We start from the raw sequence: 23,647 nt of genomic DNA, 5'->3' as shown, positions 1-23,647 counted from the left end.
ACCCACAGGTTGAGAACTACATTAGCCCAACCCTCTGCGATGTAGGAATATGCAGCTATCCCTTATAGGGATCAAACTTCCAACCTTGGCAGAATCAGCACCATGCTCCAACCAAGGAATGCGGATGGTGCTGTGGTCTAAACCACTGAGCCTCTTACGCTTGCCAATCAGAAGGTTGGAGGTTCAAATCTGCACAATGGGGTAAGCTCCTGTTGCTCTGTCCCAGCTCCTGCCTACCTAGCAGTTCGAAAGCATGCCAGTGCAAATAGATAAATAGGTACCGCTCTGGCGGGAAGGTAAACGGCATTTCCGTGTGCTCTGGTTTCCGTCATGGTGTTCTGTTGTGCCAGAAGTGGTTTAGTCATGCTGGCCACATGACCCGGAAAGCTGTCTGTGGACAAACGCTGGCTCCCTCAACCTGAAAGCATGATGAGTGCCACAACCCCATAGTTGCCTTTGACTGGACTTAACTGTCCAGGGGTCCTTTACCTTTACCTACCAACCGAGCTATCTAGATGATATAATAATGTAGCTGTGTGTTGAATAAGGAACTGGGAACTTGTCATCAGAGGGAAGCAGTCTGCAGTTCACAAAGGCTTAGTATTTACAGTGCCACAAGAGTCTTTGGGTCCCTCCAAACCAGGACTAGGCGTAGGAGTCCCAACACCCTCTGTAGGAAACCACATTGGCTTCCAGACTGTAACATTACAGTCACACAACTCAGGCCCAACAACACAATAACTTGGGGGGGGGGGGGAGGAGAGATGTGAGAGTTTTTTGCCAAACAATGGTGGTACAGAAATAAAGCTGAAGTAACAGATGCTGGCTTCATTAGTTTAATTTAAATTTATTTATCAGGCATCCTGATCAGCACAACAATATATTTCCAGGCACAAAGAAATAGTCATGTGAGAAACCCCAACCTGGAGCCTATAGTCCATTTAAAGTTCACATCAGAAACACACCAGGCACTTCCAGACTGTATAGCTATTTTCAGGTGGGATTCAATCACACACTGGCAAATTCAGGGAGGTCTTGCACAACAAATCCACTTCCTAAAACAACTCGACTTTTTGGAATTAGGAAAGAGACAGGAAAATGCATTGGAAAGTATGGGAGAAGACTTTTTTTAAAAAAAAAAATGCAAGGCCTTCTAGCTTCCTTGCAATTAAATAAAAAGCAATGCTCATTAAATATCCAACCTTGTCTAATCTCCCTGCAAACTAATAAGGATGAATGCTCAATAAACGGGTCACCTGGAAGCATTCAGCACAGGAAGAGAAATTTCTTTGGCTCTGGGGCATATCCAGCTTCAGTCCATTCAGATATATCACAGCATCAATGCAATTTTTTTGGTCACAGTTAAAAAAAAAAGAGGAGAGAGATTCCATCCACAGTTGCATGGTGACATCTGTCGAAAATGCATGGCACAGATTTTTCTGTAACATTATAGTGCGTAACGGAATAGGCTTGACCTGACAGGATTTTGTAGTGCGAGTGGAATTTATCCTGTCTTCAGTGCGAACGCAACTTAGCCTTTTTGGTGACATCATCACAATGTCTGGGTGTGACATCACACAATTGAAACAATACTTAACGGGCCTCATCCCATCCAATACGAACAGCAGGCCCCAGCTGTGTGCATACAAGCAATGCGTTTTGGGCTGTTACCATGATATAAAAAGGAGGAAGGAGTTTGCCTGAGGATGTTCAAAGGAGGTGGGGCTTTGGTAAGAAAAGAGGCCCAGATTAATCTCTTGCCATGCTTTGTAGTTTGGTGGGGTCGGATTCCCAAAGAGATATGCACACATCCCAACGCAGTCCGGAACCATGGAGGACAGAGGGACACGATTTCCCGGTCCCTGAATTCAGGCTGGGAAGCAGATAGAACAGCACTCCAGGCAGATCTCAAGACAGTCAGAGGAGCCGCAGCAATCCTGCAACATCCCGCAGCCTAACCCACAGGGGCAATTTCCTCCACCGGCTTCCCCACAGCAGCTCTCGGCAAGGGACTCCCCTCCTTCTCCACCACAGCAAGCCTCTAGGCAGCCCCAGCAGCCCCCACAGTCCAGGGCAAGTGAGCAGAGGGACATAAACTCACAGAAGAGGCAGGCAAGGGCACAGTGTGCACAGCGATCTGGAGGAGGAGAGAGAAACAGAGAAGATGAGAATCTGGGAATCTCACCAAAAATTCCCAACCTTCTACATAGCAGAAATTGCCTTCTGGGCATATCTTGACCTCAGAGTGCCACTGAACTTTTGCATGGAGTCCACTGCGATCCAGAAACTCATCTCTTGGAAGGCTAGGTGTATTTTTTGTTTTGAGGTGAAATGAATGAATGAAAATCAGAAACAGCTTGCTCCCCGAGCCTAGATTTGCGAATCCTGACGTGGAGACCATTTGGCTCTCCAGATGCTGCTGAACTGCAGCTCCCACCATCCCTGGCCATTGGCCATGATTCCTGGGGCTGATGGGAGTTGTGGTTCAGCAACATCGGGAGGGCCAAAGGCTCCCCACCAATGGTCCTAACCAACAAATCAGCCAGAGAGTGAGAGCTGCAGCAAGGCTGGCTCTTGGATTCTGAGAAGTTGCCCTCGGGACATGTATAGATCTCAGGACATGCATAGGGATAATGGTCTCCCACAATCTCTGGTCATCTGGGGTGCTCCATGTAATGGGAGGGTGGCAGGGATGTGAGGGCCACTGGCCCTTGGGCAGCCTTGAGGCCCTGGCAAACGTTCAGCCATGCCAGCCTCTGGAGCCAGGGATGTGTCAACCAGGCTGGGTTAGAGTCAATGTAGATATAACTAGTTATTATTCAATTATCTATATGCCACCAAGACAACTCATGCAATGAACCATCTAATAAGAATCAAAACTGACAAGGCAGCAGCAAGAACAGTTGTTAAAAAGACGAATTAAAACAGCTAACATAGATTAATATCTCAACTATATTCAGTAACATAGTTCTCTGGGGGGGGGGGAACTTATTTAAGAAAAGGTCATTTTTTAAAAAGTGTCTCTTAAAATAAGTTAAAATCCACAGCACAGAAGCCATAGGCACTTCTGAGGTGAGAGACTCCCATAGTCTGGAGAAATTTCCCTGGAAATGTAAACAAGCCAAGCCTGCAAAGACAAGTGTGCCCCAAAAAGCCGATCCGAATTAAATATATTCAGACTAAAGTTTGCTCACCTGCCATAAGGATCCCAGGAAGAAGTAAAGATTAGTAGAAGGCATCTTTGGCAGCCAAGGTTAGTCAGTGATAGCACAGCTCAGACACTTCTAATGCAAGTTCGAGACAGTCACCAGTCTGGTAGCATAACTCCAGGGCCGGCTCCTCAAACCGACAGCAGCAGCAGCAGCAGCAGCAGCCCTGGGGGTCCGAGCAAAAGCCCAGAATCCTGGAGCTGCAGGATGGCACAGGGAAGCAAGAGCAGAAGGGCCCGGAGAAAAGAGGCAGGATGTCCGAGAAACGGCAGAAGAGGCAAGCTAAGAGGAGAGTGGCACACAGCTCTGTGGAAAGGAAGGAGAGCGTGAAGGCAAATAGGAGGGCTGATTTGGAAACACCCCTGCAAAGCGTAATTCTAAAGCAGCGGTCAGCAAACTTTTTCAGCAGGGGGCCGGTCCACTGTCCCTCAGACCTTGTAGGGGGCCGAACTATATTTTTTTGGAGGGGAAATAAACGAATTCCTATGCCCCACAAGTCACCCAGAGATGCATTTTAAATAAAAGCACACATTCTACTCATGTAAAAACACGCTGATTCCCGGATCGCCCGTGGACTGGATTTAGAAGGCGATTGGGCCGGATCCAGCCCCCGGGCCTTAGTTTGCCTACCCAAAGCATCATTCCTCTCTGAAAATACCAGCTATGCCTTCCTCCAGCAGAAGCCAGCTGTGGATTATTGTATGCAGTCATGAAGTTGTCTGTCTCTGAACCCCAATCCCTTGGGTAGTTTTGCTTATTTTTTTAAAAAGCAAAAAGTGAATTAAAAAAGTGGAAAACCTACTTCAAAGCATACAAGAGGAAAAACCAGTGGCTGAACTGCCATTAAAATTTGCTGGAATGCACATTTGTGATTTCATCTGAGAAGCTGGGGGCCAGGCTCATATGACAGCCGAGGCCCCCGCTGCAGTCCTCTTTATCTTAAGGCGTGCAAAGGCAATTGGGAAACATCTGGCTTGATTCTCTTTAAACTCATTAGGCACTCCACAACAGCGAGCCTGAAGAGCTGGCCTCTGAAGCCAGAACAGTCACATGGTGCAGCCCTGCTGGAAGGGCACCACTTAAGGCCTCCAGTGAGGAAGCAGATTGCTTGCTTAGCTGCTCCCCTGGGTAAAGAGCGCCTTGCTCTTTAGCCTCTGGGCTTCCCAGGGTGAGCTGGCTAATGATCAGAGCCTCTTTTGCCTGTTTCAGAGTACACAAGTGGTGGGAGGTCTCTTAGGGAACGTAAGACGCCTCACTGTTGCCAGTGTAGTCAGTTTTATAAGGTGTGGCGTCGCTTGTATTTGTATCTTTTTATTATTATTTTATTTATTATTTTCAATTTTATATATTTCAATAATTTTATAATCATTTTAACATTTCAAAACTTGACTTCCTTCTCCCTCTTTGTGTGGTTCTTTAAATTTATTTTAAATATTTTCTGCATATCCAAATTAACTTAATTTCCTAATTTATTCATCTACTTTAAATCTCGTATTTTTCTGTGTATAAGACGCCCCCATGTATAAGACACCCTCTATTTTTGGGGACTCCAAATTAAGAAAACCCCCCTCAGCACTACTCGTGTATAAGATGAGCCCCAATTTTAAACCTAATTTTTTGGTTAAAAAAAACAACCTAGTCTTATACATGGAAAAATACGGTAGATACTCTCATAAAACTTCAGGCTATTACAACAATCCTGCCAATGTTCTTATCTGTTTACAATTTATTTGTAAATATTCAATAAACCATTTCCATTCCTTTTTTAAAAAGTTTGTTTTCTCGATTTGTTATTTTTCCGGTAACTTTTGCCATTTCTGCATATTCCACAAGTTTTTGTATCCATTCTTCTTTTGTTGGGACTTCCTCTTCTTCTTGTATTTGTAGTGTGCATTGTTATTCTCATCAAAAATCAAATCAAGAAAGTTAAAGGTAAAATACCGGTAAGCCAGTCTTACAATAATACAACCAAAATAAATATCGCAAAGCGTCATAATATGAGATGGGGCTTGCGCGGGTGATAAAGTCACTGGCAGTGATTGGCTGAACTTTCCTATGGTCACAGAAGGGAAGGGGTATGGGCAGGTAGACTTGAAGGACATAGGAAGAGCCTCGTTGGGTTAAACCCAAAGGCATCCTTTTCCTCCTCAATGTCCAGCCAGAGCACATAAGGCTGTGATAGGAATTTTGAGGTCTTAGATATATGTTAAATGTTCATAGGTGTACCAACCAAGCACGTACATAGATCAGCACAGGAAGACCGACCTGAAACCATTTTTGACTTGCCTCCCCACTGTCTTTTCCTTCACAAATCCTGTCTTAAGGGCACATTTAAGATATGAATAGGGTGTGAGCCTGTGACCTGGCTCAGGAACTAAGTATTTATCATTACAAAAGACTGGCCAGGCTCCCCAGGCAATCCAATAAAGTGACCATTAAACAGGTAACAAGAAAGATGAGATAAACAAGGCACTCAGATTCTGCTGTAGATTCTTTTCTGTGATGTAGGTATAATGTATCTGGGGGGTAGTCTTAGGTTACACCCCTTCTGTGATGTATGTATGATGTATGGAGGGGTGGTCTTGAGCTCCAGGGCAGGGAATTTAAAATGTCTATATTTAGGTACACCTTTTCTTTGGGGTTCCTCCTCCCTCCTGCGTGTGGTGAGTGAGGACCCTGTTGCAACAGATCAATAAAGATCAAGCTTCCTAGCTGCTTTGCTTCCCAATAGTCCCTGGTTGGCCTCTGTTATTTTCTCCTACCAATAGGGAACCTACGTAAGGACTCTATATGGGCTCTTGGATACCCCATAAGGGAAAAAAGGGCAGGTTTTTGTTTACAGCAAGGCCAACAGCCCTCTCCCATAATCATTGTACCCCATTGTTCACACTGGAAAGGAAGAGGCTAAAGAAAGCCCTTTGCTAGTGTCTCAGTGCTTATGGCCCACCACTGAGCTCCAGCTAAGCCCCCATGTCACTATTTTGAGCCTGTTACTCTCCATCGGAGTCTTCTGCAGTGTCCCACCCATTGACCCATCCTTCCCAAACTATCTCCCACCCTCAGTGCCCATGCACTCACCATCCCCAGCCACCTCCTGGATCTGAGATGCTGTGGATTTGCAGCTCTTCTTACTGCTGTTGGTGCAGACGGAGGCGGTGGAGCTGATGCGCTGCTTCTTGGAGACTCGCGGCTGCTGCCTCACAGAAGCCGGGGGAAGCCCACAGCCGTTGGCGCAGTAGGCGGGATGGAGGGCAACCTTCCCTGGCTGGAAAGAGGAGTTGGCGATGCCAGCGATGACGGACTGGGAGCGTTCTGCAAAGAAAGGGAAAGGTAACCTGAAGCCAGCAGGTGCAACTTTTGCCGGCACCGTTGACGGAGGGCAATGGTTAAACCTCCTCCTTGCACACTGTGGTTCCGATCCTTCTCATCTCCCCATGCTGTGGTGGCTATTTACTTTTTTAAAAAGCTAGTAAAGGTAAAGGGACCCCTGACCATTAGGTCCAATCATGGCCAACTCTGGGGTTGCGGCGCTCATCTCACTTTATTGGCCGAGGGAGCTGGCGTACAGCTTCCGGGTCATGTGGCCAGCATGACTAAGCCACTTCTGGCGAACCAGAGCAGTGCACGGAAACGCCGTTTACCTTCCCGCTGGAGTGATACCTATTTATCTACTTGCACTTTTGCGTGCTTTCGAACTGCTAGGTTGGAAGGAGCTGGGACCGAGCAACGGGAGCTCACCCCGTTGCGGGGATTCAAACCGCCGACCTTCTGATTGGCAAGTCCTAGGCTCTGTGGTTTAACCCACAGCGCCACCCGCGTCCCTTCCATACAGTGGTACCTCAGGTTAAAGAAGCTTCAGGTTACAGACACTTCAGGTTGCTGAAACCGCTAACTCAGAAATAGTACCTCTGGTTAAGAACTTTGCTTCAGGTTGAGAACAGAAATCGCACAATAGCGGTGGCAGCAGGAGGCCCCATTAGCTAAAGTGGTGCTTCAGGTTAAGAACAGTTTCAGGTTAAGAACGGACCTCTGGAACGAATTAAGTTCTTAACCCGAGGTACCACTGTACATAAATTCCTGCAACAGAAGCCAGATTGGGTCACGCACCAGCAGCAGAATCTGGTCCCCAACCTTGATGGCTTGCGCCGGGTGGCCTGGCTGGTCATGCCAGAGGTGCCAAAGATGGCGATCCTTTTGCAGGCTGCGGCCATGCCAGGCTCCTTCCCTTCTCTGCCTGCCTCATCATTGCCACACCGATACCATATACCTCAACACACTTTAGCCCCAGGCAGACTTCTCAAAGCACGAAGAATCAATGGGGTGATGGAATTGGGATCCTTGTCCCCTGGGCACAGACCCCCGAGGGCAGAGCTGCAAGCAACTGTACAGCTTCTGTGTGCAGAGACTCAATGCGTGTGGCTTGATCAATACATAAAGGGCTACAGTAAATAAATAATGGGGCAGCAGGGGGATTACAGACCATTACCGTAATCCAATAAAACCAAGATCTCTATTTAGGCTCTTGTTTCTTAGCTTCCTCTGCTTATGAACTCTCTCTCCCCTCCCACCCCCCCCCCCCACTTTCATCTTACCATTTTCCGCTTTCTTTGGTATCTGGGCAGAAGGAATGAGGGAGAAATCTTCACTGGAATTAAACTCCCCAGGCGAGTATCTCTGGTTTTCAGGGAAAGAGACGTTTCCAAATGATTCTTCATGCTCTGGCAATTGAAAGAAGGAATGGTTATTGTTTATTTATTAATTTCTATACAGCTTATATGCCAAAATGGCTCCTAAATTAGGGTTGCCATACATCCAGAATTTCCCAGACATAGCCGATACAGTATTCTGCCCTCTTAAACGGGGGGGGGGGGGTGTGTGACACGTTGAAATGTTCAGGAAAATCTGGACATATGGCAACCCATGTCAGAAGCACAAATTTTGGCAAATGTTGTACTTGACTGCTCTTGTGTTTCACATCCCACACTATACACATATACCTGTAAGTCCCACTGAACGTAGCAGGACTTACCTCTGAGTGGACATGCCTAGGATAGCACTGCATGCCGCCTAATCTTGTTTTCACAGCCCTGGAACGCACATCGTTTAGGAAAGGATGGGAGGGAAAGGAAGTGTCTCTGAGGGAAGAGTGGGCAGAGGAAGGGCTCACCCACTCCCCTGCGCTTTCGACTATGTGATTATTCTTCAGGACCACTTAGACTGCTAATTATTATGAGGTAAAGCAACCACAAAAATCCTCTGGGAATACATGGCCATGGGGGGGGGTAATTTCCCCTTTATTTACTTATTTTTAGTTTGTATTGTTTGCCTTTATTTGTATTTGTTTCTTTTTGGAAAATTCAGTCACAACGACGCCAACAACATAAGATGAGGTTGCTTAAGGCCCTATCCGCATGGTGCTGACACAAAAACCCTGCACAAACACTATGCAATAGGTAGCTTCCCTTCTTGACTAAATACAAATGAAGGCTTTTGAGCCTCACTACTAAGAGTCGGACATGAGTAAACAAAGACCAGCGTTACGTGGTCCCAGCGGCCGCCCCCAGTCCCCAGTCTAGCTGCCGTATTCTGGATTAGTTGTAGTTTCCGGGTCACCTTCAAAGGTAGCCCCACGTAGAGTGCATTGCAGTAGTCCAAGCGGGAGATAACTAGAGCATGCACCACTCTGGCAAGACAGTCTGCAGGCAGGTAGGGTTTCAGCCTGTGTACCAGATGGAGCTGGTAAACAGCTGCCCTGGACACAGATTTGACCTGTGCCTCCATGGACAGCAGTGAGTCCAAAATGACTCCCAGGTTGCACACCTGGTCCTTCAGGGGCACAGTTACCCCACTCAGGACCAGGGAGTCTGCCACACCAGCCCACCCCCTGTCCCCCCCAAAACAGTACTTCTGTCTTGTCAGGATTCAACCTCAATCCATTAGCCGCCATCCATCCTCCAACCACCTCCAGGCACTCGCACAGGACCTTCACCGCCTTCACTGGTTCTGATTTGAAAGAGAGGTAGAGCTGGGTATCATCTGCATATTGATGGACACCCAGTCCAAACCCCCTGATGATCTCTCCTAGCGGCTTCATGTAAACCTTGCCAACCCCTGGGCTAAGGTCACATCCACAGAACTTGTTTATTGAGCACTCCTCCCAATTTGTTTGTCAGGAGATTAGGCAACATTAGCTATTTATTGAGCATTCGTTCTGATTTATATGCAGGGAATCGCATTCAAGCAGATGTTATCTTACACTTTCTGGTGCATTTTAGCAGCACTTCCCTTATTGCAAAAAGTGAGATTTGGGAGGTGGGCAGAGTATAGATTTGCTGTGCAAGAGCATCAAATCAACTTTAATTGTGCAATCTGAATTTTATGGTATGTGACTGAATCCCACCTGAAACTAGTGAGTCTGGAAGTGCCCAAAATCTCAGAGGGACTCTAAATCTCAGAGTGGGAAGCAGACACATTTTGTCTGCAGCATTAACCCCAGGCATTGCGCATGGCAATTGGCAAGGTGCCTTTTGCGCTGTTGATGCTCCCCCATGGGAGCGCAATTAGGTCCACCCTTGCTTGACTCAGCTCAACTCTCTATCCAGCAACTCTCCTTGAGAGCTGAATGCAGCTTTCCTAGTTATGAAAATTGTGCCCTTACTGAGAGCATGTGAAACTTTAAAATAATAGCTTTCATACTTTTAAATGAATAATGCAAAGATCCCATTAATCGCTCCATGCATAGTAAAAGCCAAAATTTAAAAATTGAATTAAAAGGCACTTAATGGAAGCCTAATTGTCCCTTTTGAATTAACTTTAATTACAATTTCAGGGGTTTTTATTTAAAAAGAAAAGGTTTGCTTCTGTGCCGAGTCTCATCGAATAACAAATCGTAGCTTTAGATCCTCAAATTGCCTTTCGAGATATTAGTGCCACCAGCTTCAATAGCAACTACATTGCTAAGTAGTAGCTGGAGGAAGGTGCAAGCACAACACAGCTCGACAACAGAGACCCTGCGTGGCTTTGCCTGAGGGGCGAATGAGAACAGTGCAGCCCTAGTTGCAGATGAAGATGATGGACTTTGCAGAACTGGCGAAGCTGGCGGGAAAAATCCGAAACCAGCATGATCAAGTATTCCAAAAGGACTGGAGTAAATTTATACGATATGTGAAAGATTATTGTAAGCAATTAACATCACTAGCAGGGTTGTCTGAAGACTTGTAATGAGACATTTTCTATCTTTCTATTTTCATTTAAATTTTGAGCTATTTTGTAATGAGTGTAATTAGAACTGGAAAACGTGCAAAATGCAATGATATAAAGGTTAATTTTGAGGCGGGAGGGAAGGAAGTCGATAGGCTCTAAAGAGCCAGGGCGGTATAGTGGATAATGGTGATGTGACTGTATAATATTAAATGGAAAATAAATAAAAATTATATATACACAGCTGTCCATGGAGGCGCAGGTCAATTCTGTGTCCAGGGCAGCTGTCTACCAGCTCCATCTGGTACGCAGGCTGAGACCCTACCTGCCCACAAACTGTCTCGCTAGAGTGGTGCATGCTCTAGTTATCTCTCGCTTGGACTACTGCAATGCGCTCTATGTGGGGCTACCTTTGAAGGTGACCCGGAAATGACAACTAATCTAGAATGCAGCAGCTAGACAGTTGCCGAGACCACATAACACATAACACACTGGCTCCCAGTACGTTTCCAAGCACAATTCAAAGTGTTGGTGCTGACCTTTAAAGCCCTGAACGGCCTCGGTCCAGTATACCTGAAGGAGCATCTCCATCTCCATCATTCTGCCTGGACACTGAGGTCCAGTGCTGAGGGCCTTCTGGCAGTTCCCTCGCTGCGAGAAGCAAGCCAAGTTACAGGGAACCAGGCGGAGGGCCTTCTCGGTAGTGTCACCCGCCCTGTGGAACGCCCTCCCACCAGATGTCAAAGAGAAAAATAACTACCAAACTTTTAGAAGACATCTGAAGGCAGCCCTGTTTAGGGAAGCTTGTAATGTTTGATGCATTACTATTACTGTATTTTGTTGGAAGCCGCCCAGAGTGGCTGGGGAAGCCCAGCCAGATGGGTGGGGTGCAATAAATAAATAAATAAATAAATAAATAAATAAATAAATAAATAAATAGATAGATAGATAGATAGATAGATAAATAAATATCCTCTACCAATTTTTACTTTTCACCTCTAACCAAATCAATTGCATAATCTATTCTTAAAACAAACAAACAAACAAACAAACAAACAAACAAACACGACTTGGCTTGTTTAGGGGTGGGGGAGCTGGCCTAGCACCTTCCTTTTCTGGAAACTGCCCCTAAAGCAAATGACAACAACAACGACATACACATCCCTTAACCTAAACAAAAAAGAAATTCCGATTTGCAGTGGTGGCTGGACCCCATTGGGACTGGTAGGGCAGAAGACAGGGAGACCAACACCAGGTGGTAAAGGTAAAGGGACCCCTGACCATTAGGTCCAGTCGCGGACAACTCTGGGGTTATGGCGCTCATCTCGCTTTACTAGCCAAGGGAGCCGGCGTACAGCTTCCAGGTCATGTGGCCAGCCTGACTAAGCCGCTTCTGCTGACCCAGAGCAGCGCACGGAAATGCCGTTTACCTTCCCGCCAGAGTGGTACCTATTTATCTACTTGCACTTTGACATGCTTTTAAACTGCTAGGTTGGAAGGAGAAGGAACTGAGCAACGGGAGCTCACCCCGTCATGGGGATTCGAACCGGAGACCTTCTGATCGGCAAGCCCAAGAGGCTCAGTGGTTTAACAGCCAGAGCCAATTATAGGTTGGAAGTCAGAAGGCAGGTGGCGGGCAGCGACGGAGGAAGCCACTCGGGCACCTGGGGCAGTGCGCCCAGGGGCGGGGGGCGCAGCCCATAGGGGCGGGGCGCACCGCAGGGCCTCTGAAGTCTGCCTGCCTCCTCCCACTCAGTCGCCCTACAGCTGGGGGTGGGAGGCAGCGGGCGGACCGTTTGGGCAGTGGGGAGCCTGCACACACCCAAGCCACTATGTCTCTCCCAGGAGAGATGCATGACTTGGGCACGCTGCAGGCCCCACGGTGAGTGCTGCCTGGCATTTTGTCACCCCCCTCACACCACCCCCGGGACACCCGGGGTGGACCGCACCCACCGCACCCCCCTTCCCACGCCCCTGCAGACGGGGGCTGGCTGAGAGCAGGCCGTGCTTGGTGAGACAGTGCCCCTTGGCAACTGTTATGTACTGAGTTGAATAGGATCCAAAATGCAGCAGCCTGATTGGTCCTAGAACAATAGGATTCAGAATGCAGCAGTCTGATTGGTCCGCAGGAGCCACCCAATCCAGCTCCAGGTGGAAGTGAATCCGCAACCTGATTGGCCTACAGGAGAATCCCGGAATTAGCCAATCACGTGGGGCCCATTGTGTAAATAATGTATATAAATCAGATATTTTGGGGGAACTTCCATTCCTCCTCACCACTATGAGCTGAATAAAGAGCATGAAATCCACACTCAACTCTGAGTATATTTCAGCAACACTGACTGTACAAGGCATGCATCTGCTTGGCGTGGCAGAACATCGTGAGCTGGGCCAGTTCCTTCTAAGGCAAGTTGCCCTGCACCCCCATTTCTGTTGTTCACCAATATCTCTTGCTGTGGCTAGGAGCAACAATTGACCCAGGGAGAGTGCTCTACATGCATGGAGCCGGGGGCAAGGCTGAATAGCCCACTTGGCTTACCTGTAACCCAGAAGAATTTATATTGAATTAAATGGTCAGGTTACTCACCTGAATTGGGGGTGATTTTTGTGGCATCCCCAGTGTCCCTTCTGGAGTCTGTCTTTGTTCCATCAGGCCTGATAGGGACGCCTGAGTTGACAGCTGACATCTGGGAACTAAAAATCGGAAGAGGAGAAGTTGGAAATCGCATAGGAGTTAAGTCCCACATGGTATTATGCTTAGTTCCAAATGGTCTCCACCCCTCTGTTGATGGGTCTACAACACTTATAGTCACAAGGGTGGCCATGCCGTACAGAGGTCAGTCCTCTATTTCAGACGTGGGGCATTCTGCACAGCAGACTGAGAAGAAACACAGCTCACCTGCCTGCCGTCTTCGCAACTATGGTGAGATGCATTTCCAGAGAAATTACAGTAAGTATTTCTAAATTGGCATCTATGTAATATGCTAGCACAAGCGAATTCTCTGCAACTCTGCATCTTCTTCTCTGGTGATGCATTTCTTCCTCTTTTTAAGCGATGTCTAAATAACATATAGGGACGCGGGTGGCGCTGTGGGTAAAAGCCTCAGCGCCTAGGGCTTGCCGATCAAAAGGTCGGCGGTTCGAATCCCCGCGGCGGGGTGCGCTCCCGTTGCTTGGTCCCAGCGCCTGCCAACCTAGCAGTTCGAAAGCACCCCCGGGTGCAAGTAGATAAATAGGGACCGCTTACTGGCGGGAAGGTAAACGGCGTTTCCGTGTGCTGCGCTGGCTCACCAGATGCAGCTTTGTCACGCTGGCCACGTGACCCGGAAGTGTCTCCGGACAGTGCTGGCCCCTGGCCTCTTAAGTCAGATGGGCGCACAACCCCAGAGTCTGTCAAGACTGGCCCATACGGGCAGGGGTACCTTTACCTTTACCTTAAATAACATATAGACCATGGGTAGGCAATCTAAGGGCCAGGGGCCGGATCCGGCCCAATCACCTTCTCAATCTGGCCCGCGGACAGTCCGGGAATCAGCATGTTTTTACACGAGTAGAATGTGTGCTTTTATTTATAATGCATCTCTGGGTTATTTGTGGGGCATAGGAATTTTTATTTCCCCCCCAAAATATAGTCTCCCCCCCCACAAGGTCTGAGGGACAGTGGACCAGCCCCCTGCTGAAAAAGTTTGCTGACCCCTGATATAGACCATGGGTAGGCAAACTAAGGCCTGGGGGCCAGATCCGGCCCAATTGCCTTCTCAATCCAGCCCGTGGACGGTCCGGGAATCAGCATGTTTTTACATGAGTAGAATGTGTCCTTTAATTTAAAATGCATCTCTGTGTTATTTATGAGGCATAGGAATTCATTCATTTCCCCCCAAAAAATATATTCCAGCCCCCCACAAGGTCTGAGGGACAGTGGACTGGCCCCCTGCTGACCCCTGATACCCTATAACACATAGACTCCCTCTTCATTGGGAACTCTTACCCGTTCTGACTCTTGCAATGTGATCAGCTGACGTGAATGATAGTTTTGGCCTCTGCAAACCAACACAGCCACCTTCCTCCCTCCCTAAAAAGAAGCAAATGGGAGGCAGAACACTGTCAATCTATTTCATCAGAAGGATTGCTGAAATGATTCATGTGACGTGCTTTGAACTCTTGACATGTGGTCTACTAGAAATGTTCTCATCCTCCATGACCCTACACATCAGTCCTTCCACAGAGAGCCAGTGTGGTGTAGTGGTTAAGAGCGGTAGTCTCGTAATCTGGTGAACCGGGTTTGCTTCCCCGCTCCTCCACATGCAGCTGCTGGGTGACCTTGGTCCAGTCACACTTCTCTGAAGTCTCTCAGCCCCACTCACCTCACAGAGTGTTTGTTGTGGGGGAGGAAGGGAAAGGAGAATGTTAGCCGCTTTGAGACTCCTTAAAGGGAGTGAAAGGCGGGATATCAAATCCAAACTCTTCTTCTTCTTCTTCCCATAGGTATTTGCCACCATTATTGTTGTTCTTAGGCTTGTAGATAGCAGATCCCCTGAAACTGAGTTGTATTCAGCATCGCATTAAGAAGATAGTTCCATCAGCACACAGATTTCTACTTGCACAACAGAATGATCTTCCTCTCCTCCTGTGCACCCCCTGAATCTGTTTCCCCAAAAGCCTCCAGAGCAGATTTGGGGACAGTGTGGGGGACACGCAGGTGTGTAGAGGGAGAGGGGGGAATCCTGTTGTGCCAGTACTAATCCTTGCACTAGCACAAGCATCTTGTTTAATACCACCCATTGCAACCAAGCAGAGGGCATTTTGTAATTTAGAACCATTGTTCTTCCCGTCATTCCCTCTTCTTCTCAGGTCTGCATCATAGTACAGCTGATCAGCCATATATTATTACTGGTGATGCCTTTGGCTGCCATGGGTATATGGAACAGGTAGGTGGGGGGGGGGGGAGTAGGCAATAATTTTTTATGGACTTGCCATCATCAGAACATCAGAGCACAGGAAGAGTGGAACTATGACTTCATTTAAGTCCCTTTGTGTTACTTTTGTAGAAAGAAAGAAAGAAAGAAAGAAAGAAAGAAAGAAAGAAAGAAAGAAAGAAAGAAAGAAAGAAAGAAGTAGTAAGTTGAATGAATGAATGAATGAATGAATGAATAAAAGCAATAATTTAAGCTAGAAGGGTGTCATGAAATAGCATTGGGCTGTTATTACCACTTTGACTGTTAAACCACTTTGGGAATTGTAGCTCTGTTAGGGGAATAGGGATCTCCAAAAACAGAGCGGTCTATCTTTTTATACCAAGTAGGCCGCAAGAGTACTTCAACATGGAACCTGTGCTGGGAGTGAGGCCAGAACCTGACACACTCACCCAGCCCTCTCGCTGCCTTCTCAAAGCTGCCTAAGCACAGACCCTCCAAGTGTCCCTATTTTCCAGGGACATCCCTGATTTAGAGAAGGCATCCCAGTTTCTGATTTGTCTCGCTTTTCCTTAGGATGTCCCTATTTTCACTGGAGAAATGTTGGAGGGTATGGCGTTATCTGACCCCCAAGCCGTCTGAAGGCAATCCTGTATAGAGAAGTTTTATTAATGTTTAATGTTTTTATATATATTGGAAGCCGCCCAGAATGGCTGGGGCAACTCAGTAAGATGTGTGGGGTATAAATAGTAAAATTATCATTATGGAATGGGATCAGAGAAATTTTGGTGGGTATGTAAGCAAGGAGCTTCGGCAAGGAGGCACAAGGCACTGGCAGGATCCTACAGCCCTCCTACCTACCTCCTTCCCAAAGCTGGGAAAGCACTAACAAGTCTTTGGGAAGGAGGTGGGAGGATGCTAGGACCCTGTCAGAGCCCTCATGCCTCCTTCCTAAAGCCCAGCACCTTGCATTCCTGGCTTTGCGAAGGCAGGGCAAAAGGGGGTGCCCAGTGTTGCTGAGGGCCACCAAAAATGGCCTCAAGGGCCGTGCTTTGGACCACCTTGTCCTAATAGCTGCCAGCTCCCTCAGCACTCTCTGAGGTGTCGCTGGGGAAATCCATGGTGAAATCTAGACACATATAAAAATGCTGTGAAAATTGTTTTTTTTTTAAAAAAAAAAAAACCCAACACGTTTTGAATAATATATTGATTTTGCCCTAAGCTCACCATCGCCATCTAGTGTCAAATTTGTATAATGCACTTAAAACAGATTTAAAACGTTATATTTGCAGCTGTATACAGTGGACACTCGGGTTGCGAATGTGATCCGTGCGGGAGGCACGTTTGCAACCCGCAGCATCCGCAACCCACAGCAGCGCGTCTGCGCACACGCGGGTTGCAATTCGGCCCTTCTGCACATGCGCAAAGCGTGATTTAGCGCTTCTGTGCATGCTCGACCGCTGAAACCCGGAAGTAACCCGTTCCAGTACTTCTGGATTTTGGTGTGTCCATAACCCGATAAAACGCAACCTGAAGCATCTGTAACCTGAGGTATGACTGTAGTCCCATGTGTGTGGTATAATGGTGCTTTTAAATGTATGGCGTGGATGTGGCCTTATCTTGAGAGAAAAGGGAGAGTCCAGAACAGCAGCTCACTGCAGCACATTTCAACTTGGCTGTTGTACTGGAGGCCAGACAACGTCATAAAAATTAGACCCTCACAAAAACAGACGGTGCCCTTGAAGGGGTCAGTCAGCTGCCCCTGAAAGACTGGAGGTGCGCCGGGGGTGGGGGAAGAGTTTGGCTTTCCCTTTTTCTAGGATGATGGATCGGCCTGGCCAAATATCCACTGCTGATATGAAACCGGAAAAGGGATATGATATTAGCCCTAACAGCCATTGGAAGTTGAGGCCAAGCATTTTTGAGCTGAAGCCTACTGATGAGCCGCTCAAAGTCAACTTCAAGTGAGTTTGGCATGTATTTCCATTTAACTGGGTTATAGGATCAGGCTGTACGTGTGCAGTGGGGAGCCGAACTGGGGCGGAGATGAAAGACACGAGGGGCTCAGAGGTGAGGCTGCTGCTGGGCTGCCACTTCCTGAGCTCTCGCCAATCCTCCCCAACCAATCCAGTCAGTTCAAAGCCCTGGGAGGGGGAAACAGGAAACAACAGGCCCATTAACCTCCCACCCCACTGGGGCTAGAATAACAGAGGAAGGCAAAACAGCAGGGACAAAAACGTAGAAGGCGGGAGGGGGCCCCGGACTCCAGGGTTTTCGGGCAGGGAGCGCAGCATAGCTTCAGTGGGCTGGAGAGGAGGGGGCTAGGAGGCATCACATACCCTCCAACATTTCTCTAATGAAAATAGAGATGTCGTTAATAATAATAATAATAATAATAATAATAATAATAATAATAGTATTTATACCCCACACATCTCACTGGGTTGCCCTAGCAACTCTGGGCAGCTTCCAACAGACATAAAAAACATAATACAGTGGTACCTCAGGTTACGAACTTAATTCGCTCCAGAGGTCTGTTCTTAACCTGAAACTGTTCTTAACCTGAGGTACCACTTTAGCTAATGCAGCCCCCTGCTGCCGCCGTGCCATTTCTGTTCTCATCCTGAAGCAAAGTTCTTAACCTGAGGTAATATTTCTGGGTTAGCGGAGTCTGTAACCTGAAGTGTCTGTAACCTGAAGCATCTGTAATCCGAGGTACAACTGTAAAACATTTTTTTTAAAAAAAACCACTTCCCTGCACAGGGCTGCTTTCAGATGTCTTCTAAAAGTTGTATGGTTACTTAACTCCTTGGCTCAGGGGTCGCATAACTCCATACACTCCAACATTTCTTCAGTGAAAATACAGATGTCCTAAGGAAAAGCGGGACATTCTGGGATCAAAACGGAAACTGGGACAGCTTCTGTAAATCTGGGACTGTCCCTGGAAAATAGGGACACTTGGATGGTCTGAAACATTATTTCTTCCTGCTAGAGTTCTGCGCCTTTAACAGATGAATGACCAGCAGGAATTCAATAGCAGAATCTTTTCCCAATATGGAGATACAGAGATGGGGGTGAAGAGTCACCTGCTACATTCTACAAGGTTGTCGTGTCAGCTTTCATAGCACATAAGCTGGGGGGGGGGTGAGAGAGGTGGGAAATTGGCTATGCTAACCAGTACGCTGCCTGAGCAGCAGGTGTTCAACTCTCCCATCGAAATCAATGAAAAGTGCCCAGATCTGGCTTGCACCCCAGGCTTCTGTATTTCCATCCACAAACAGAAATGGCTCATCGTATAGCAGCAAGGGAGCTGCTGCCTTTCTGGTTAAGGATATGGAGTCAAAATCCAGTCCCAGTGAAGTGGATGGTTGCTGAACATTTGTGCCACATTCAGCCATGCAAAATGGCACTTTTTATATTATAAAAGGTAAAGGGACCCCTGACCATTAGGTCCAGTCATGACCGACTCTGGGGTTGCGGCGCTCATTTCGCTTTACTGGACGAGGGAGCCGGTGTACAGCTTCCGGGTCATGTGGCCAGCATGACTAAGCCGCTTCTGGCGAACCAGAGCAGTGCACGGAAATGCCATTTACCTTCCCGCCAGAGCGGTACCTATTTATCTACTTGCACTTTGACGTGCTTTCGAACTGCTAGGTTGGCAGGAGCTGGGACCGAGCAACGGGAGCTCACCACGTCGCAGGGATTCGAACCGCCAACCTTCTGATCAGCAAGTCCTAGGCTCTGGTTTAACCCACAGCGCCACCTGTGTCCCTTTTATATTATAGAGCCAATCTATACCCCTCCTTATGGGCACACCGTCCAGAGACTGGGCAGCAGAACAATGCACACCCATATCAGGGCTGCCTACACACCAAACACTTAAAGCACATGACTTTCCCCAAAGGACTCCTGGGAACTATAGTTTTCCTCTCACACAATTACAGTTCACAACACCCATATCCAACTACAGTTCCCAGATTTTTGGTGTGGGCTTTAAATGCATGATGATGATGATGTGCATATCATATCTCTGTATAATGCCTAACCCATCGTAATTTCCATTTGTTCCCATACACAGATTCTCATAAAGCGCTGTTCTAAGTTAGTATTGAGGTCTCTCCACCAAGCCCCCTTCCCACTTTTCATGCTGTTCAGATTGCATTTAATTTAGCTGTATTATGCTGCACTACAGATTGCTATGATCCATTGCCGATATTTCTTCTTATTGTTTTTATTCACTGGGAAGGAAAAAACGGCAAACAATGAAAATATTAACAAACAAACAAAATGATGGTGTCGGGCTATTTAGAGAAGATAGACCTCTAACTTCAAAAGGGCGAGTACAATATTGATTATTTTTTAAAGTAGGGTTCCCAGTACATCCAAGACCCCGAAAAACTTCAGCTGCAGGCCTCTTCTCAACCATGGTTATATATCATGCTTCTGGTATTCCCCCCCCCCCCCAAGATACATTTTGCCAGGGTTCTTTGCAGCAACATAATTTGGTTTAATGGCTGTTTTGACTGCCCCTTCAGCATAACCAAGTATTTTGGGTTTGGTCTCTACCGGCACAGAACACGTCTAGATGAGCCCATGGTAATTACAACCACTTCCCAGGAGCATATGAAGCTGCCGAATACCAAGTCCATGCAGCCCAATACTGTCAACTCGGACTGGCAGCAGCTCTCCATTGTTTCAGGCTCTCCCAGCTCCAACTGGAGATGCCAGGGATTGAACCGGGGACCTCCTAGAGCCCTAATCCTCCGGTGCAGCAAGTATTGGTACAAGCAGAGATGGCTTTCCCTCCGAGGTGAGATAAATGCCTCTTTTAAAGCAAGCTGTTTGAGCAGGAAGATTCTGGAGTGCCATTCAAGAAGGCAGATTGTGCAGAGACCGCAAGTACCTTGCAAAACGCTGACTAAATAATAAAAGAGTACATAGCTTTCATGCAAAGATTAGTGACATGCTAAAGAGATAAACTTGCAGTCAAAAGGCATGCAGAGAAGCGTTCTGGAAAGAGCTGCCGGGATCACAATCACACAGGAAAATGTCACAATTAAGTACAACAGAACCGGGTATTACGAGGGCAATAGGTGTTGAGAGAATCTGGGTGCCAGCAAAGCCTTGATTTACCTGCAAGCAGCTCAGAGGATAGGAATGGTCCCCAGGTTCCCTTCTCACTCCTCCACAGCCCTTGGCCACGGCAAACACACTCGCCGTTTGGCACAGGCTGCCTTTCACACTCGGTCCATTCTGGGCTGGCTGATGCTCCAGCTTGTCTGTCTGTCGTCACAACATCCTGACTGTAGCTCAGCCCGATAGCTGGGGAGGGAAACAAAATAGCCGAGGCTATCGCACAAAATAGCCACTCCCCTGCGCCTGCCTGGGCTGGGGTCCAGGGAGTGGGTGGGCTAAATTCAGTTTGAGAGAGCCGTTTTATCTCTACACGAAATGCCACCAGGCCAGAGGCTGCTCCACCCAAGGGGCCACAGACACTGATCAGCGCCTGGCATAATAAACAGCTGTCCTCCCCCCTCCAGTAGAAGCAGCTGCACTTCAATATATCTGGTCTCCTGCTACAGAATATATTCCTCCCAAGCCATTTTGTTGCCCGAGGCAGAACAAGTTTTGCATCTTGCTGTGTCTTAGGGGAGAACTGGGTTTTCTTCTTAAGCCTGTTCCCAAATTGCAGACCCTTTTTATGTTCCCTAGTATCCGGGGTCAGCAAACTTTTTCAGCAGGGGGCCCATCTACTGTCACTCAGACCTTGTGGGGGGCCAGGCTATATTTTGAAAAGAAATAATGAACGAATTCCTATGCCCCACAAATAACCCAGAGATGCCTTTTAAATAAAAGGACACATTCTACTCATGTAAAAACACACTGATTCCCGGACTGTCCGCGGGCCGGATTTAGAAGGTGATTGGGTCGGATCCAGCCCCCAGGTGATTGGGTCGGATCCAGCCCCCAGCCCTAGGTTTGCTTACCCATGCCTAGTATTATTGATTTGTTACAGTCTCGCCTTGCCTGTACTTTGAGGGGCACAGGGCAGCAATCGTGGTTTTTGCCCCTTCCACCCCATTTTGTCCTCACAAAAACCCTGAAAGGTACGTTTGGCCAAGAGAATGTACAGATTTGAAACCGAGTCACCCCAGTCATTGTTGGGAGCTCTGGCCACTGTGAAGCAAAAGGAAGGGAGCGTACCAGTTTGTGAAAATGAATTCTATTCAGTCACTTGTACTGAATGAGTTGAAGTCAGAAATGGGCTGGCACAACTGTCCCAATTCTCTTGTCCTAAGGGTGAGGAGAGAGACTGTATCCCCCACAAGAATTACTACGATTCTACCATCTTCAGCAGGCGCTTTTACCGATAATTGGTTTGGGTTGCCCTGGTAAGAATAGTACTGAGGTGGATGATGACGACTCACTGTTCAAGTCTAACCACACCCTGAATTCACTGGCAAGGCCGGCCCACTCATTAGGCAAGGTGAGGTAACTGCCTCAGACAGCAGGATCCACCGGGGCAGCAGATCCCGATGCAGATCTTGCTCCCCTTGGCCTTGTTCCTGATGGAGATCTTCCCTCTCCTCTTCTTTCCTGGCGGAGAGGAGGGTGCCATTTGGGATGTACCTCAGGGGCCAAAATGTCTTGGGTCATCCCTGCTCACTGGGTAGCCCCAGTCACGTGACTATTTCCCTACTCCACAGCCTGGGGATAATAATGACAGCCTACCCTAGAGGGCTGTTGTGATGCTTACAATGGCGTGAAATGCTTGGAACATTTAGTAGGAAATGTAGCATATCCATATTATTTCCACTCCCAAAATTACTATTTTTATATGGGACCTAAAACTTAAAAATGAAATAAAATTGTAGATCAGTGGATCTTTTTATATACAGTTGTACCTCAGGTTAAGTACTTAATTCATTCTGGAGGTCCGTTCTTAACCTGAAACTGTTCTTAACCTGAAGCACCACTTTAGCTAATGGGGCCTCTAGCTACCGCCGTGCCGCCAGAGCACAATTTCTGTTCTCATCCTGAAGCAAAGTTCTTAACCCGAGGTACTATTTCTGGGTTAGCGGAGTCTGTAACCTGAAGCGTCTGTAACCTGAAGCGTCTGTAACCCGAGGGACGACTGTAAGTAGCTTTGTGGCCTTCTGCCTTCCACCTTTCTTTTCAGGCATCTTGTCTTATTACAGGAAAGGAGAACGTCACAGCCAGGGTTAAATGCATCCTTCCAAATCCCTTGATTTGCCCCCTCCCCCCGGGACTCTCCCAAGACCACACTGCCTCTCGCAAAGCCACTCCCCACCACCACACCCCTCGCCCACTGTACAAAGGGCAAATTTTTATTCATTGCCCCACCCACTTCTGCCGCTGGCCCCGCCCACCACTGGCATGTGGCCCCTAAAAGGCTGCTCAGAAGGGAATGCGGCCCTGGGTCTTAAAAGGGTTTCCTGTCTGCATTCGACGTTTGCTGTTTCTGGGTATTCCATGCTGCTAAACCAAATGGTTGCATAGCAGCCCAGCCTGGCCCAAGACATTTTGGCACCTGAGATGAACCCCAAAATGGCGCCCTCCTGCCCGCCAGAGAAGAAGTGGCGAGGGAAGATCTACATCAGGAAGAAGGTGGGGTGGGGAGGGAAAGGTCAACATTGGGGTTTGCTGCCTCAATGGACTCTGCCTCAACTTATCTCATGGGTGGCCCTGATAGCAGCCAGATGGCTCTCACCTCGAACAAAGCTACTCGCAAGAGCTGAGGCCTTTGGCTGGTTCTGTTGCTCTCAGTGAAAGACATGACCTTCCTTTTCCATGTGGGCCACAGCATCAACATTTTTTAAAATAGTAATAAAAGGTAAGAAATGATTGCTTACCAGCAGAGGGCAAGGGCAAGGAATCAGGAAAACAAAAGTCTGTGGCTTCGAGGGGCAGGAAGATGCAAACAGAGAGGTAGACCTAAAGAGGCAAAAAATGATCAGTGCAGTGCCTGGAGGAACAAGCATGTTCTCCAGGAATTTATTCATATCTCCCCAGCTATTTATGCAGAGTTATTATTACCCAACAGTGCTGGCTCCAGGATTTGGGGACCCATCAGGTGTGGCAACCTCAGTGGATCTCCCTAGCCCATAAGAGGAGGGATGTGAACACTGAGAATGCTCTTTGCCTTCATCTGATCTTCTAGGCTATTCTGTGCAAATTGGAAGCCCTGCTGTGGTGGGGTGGACACCTGCTGTTTTTGGGGTTCTGGCAAATGCCCAGGTTTGCCACCCTCTGGAGCTGGCCCTGTTCTTCATTTCTAGGAGACAGATGCTTTGGGGATAGCTG

At 47.6% G+C, this 23,647-nt stretch overlaps 1 protein-coding gene across 3 annotated transcripts; it reads right to left on the bottom strand.

The window, feature by feature from the left end:
• Positions 1–827: 827 nt before the first annotated feature.
• Positions 828–23,313, bottom strand: LOC114587932 (uncharacterized). Of its 3 annotated transcripts, XM_077921559.1 has the most exons (8): positions 23,197–23,313; positions 20,456–20,644; positions 14,398–14,481; positions 12,997–13,103; positions 7,802–7,927; positions 6,288–6,521; positions 3,309–3,515; positions 828–2,137 (listed from the first exon to the last, which is right to left on the bottom strand). In XM_077921559.1, exons 4-8 carry the CDS (start codon positions 13,094–13,096, stop codon positions 1,869–1,871), a joined length of 936 nt encoding a protein of 311 aa, XP_077777685.1. In that variant the 5' UTR covers positions 13,097–13,103; positions 14,398–14,481; positions 20,456–20,644; positions 23,197–23,313; the 3' UTR covers positions 828–1,868. The 3 variants fall into 3 exon arrangements, with proteins under 3 accessions (XP_077777685.1, XP_028568651.2, XP_028568649.2); XM_028712818.2 differs by lacking the exon at positions 23,197–23,313 and having other exon boundaries at positions 20,456–20,838; XM_028712816.2 differs by lacking the exons at positions 3,309–3,515; positions 23,197–23,313 and having other exon boundaries at positions 20,456–20,836.
• Positions 23,314–23,647: the final 334 nt, after the last annotated feature.

The sequence above is a fragment of the Podarcis muralis genome, chromosome 17, assembly GCF_964188315.1.
Source record: "Podarcis muralis chromosome 17, rPodMur119.hap1.1, whole genome shotgun sequence".
NCBI lineage: Eukaryota > Metazoa > Chordata > Lepidosauria > Squamata > Lacertidae > Podarcis > Podarcis muralis.
This window is presented reverse-complemented; position numbering and strand designations above follow the sequence as displayed.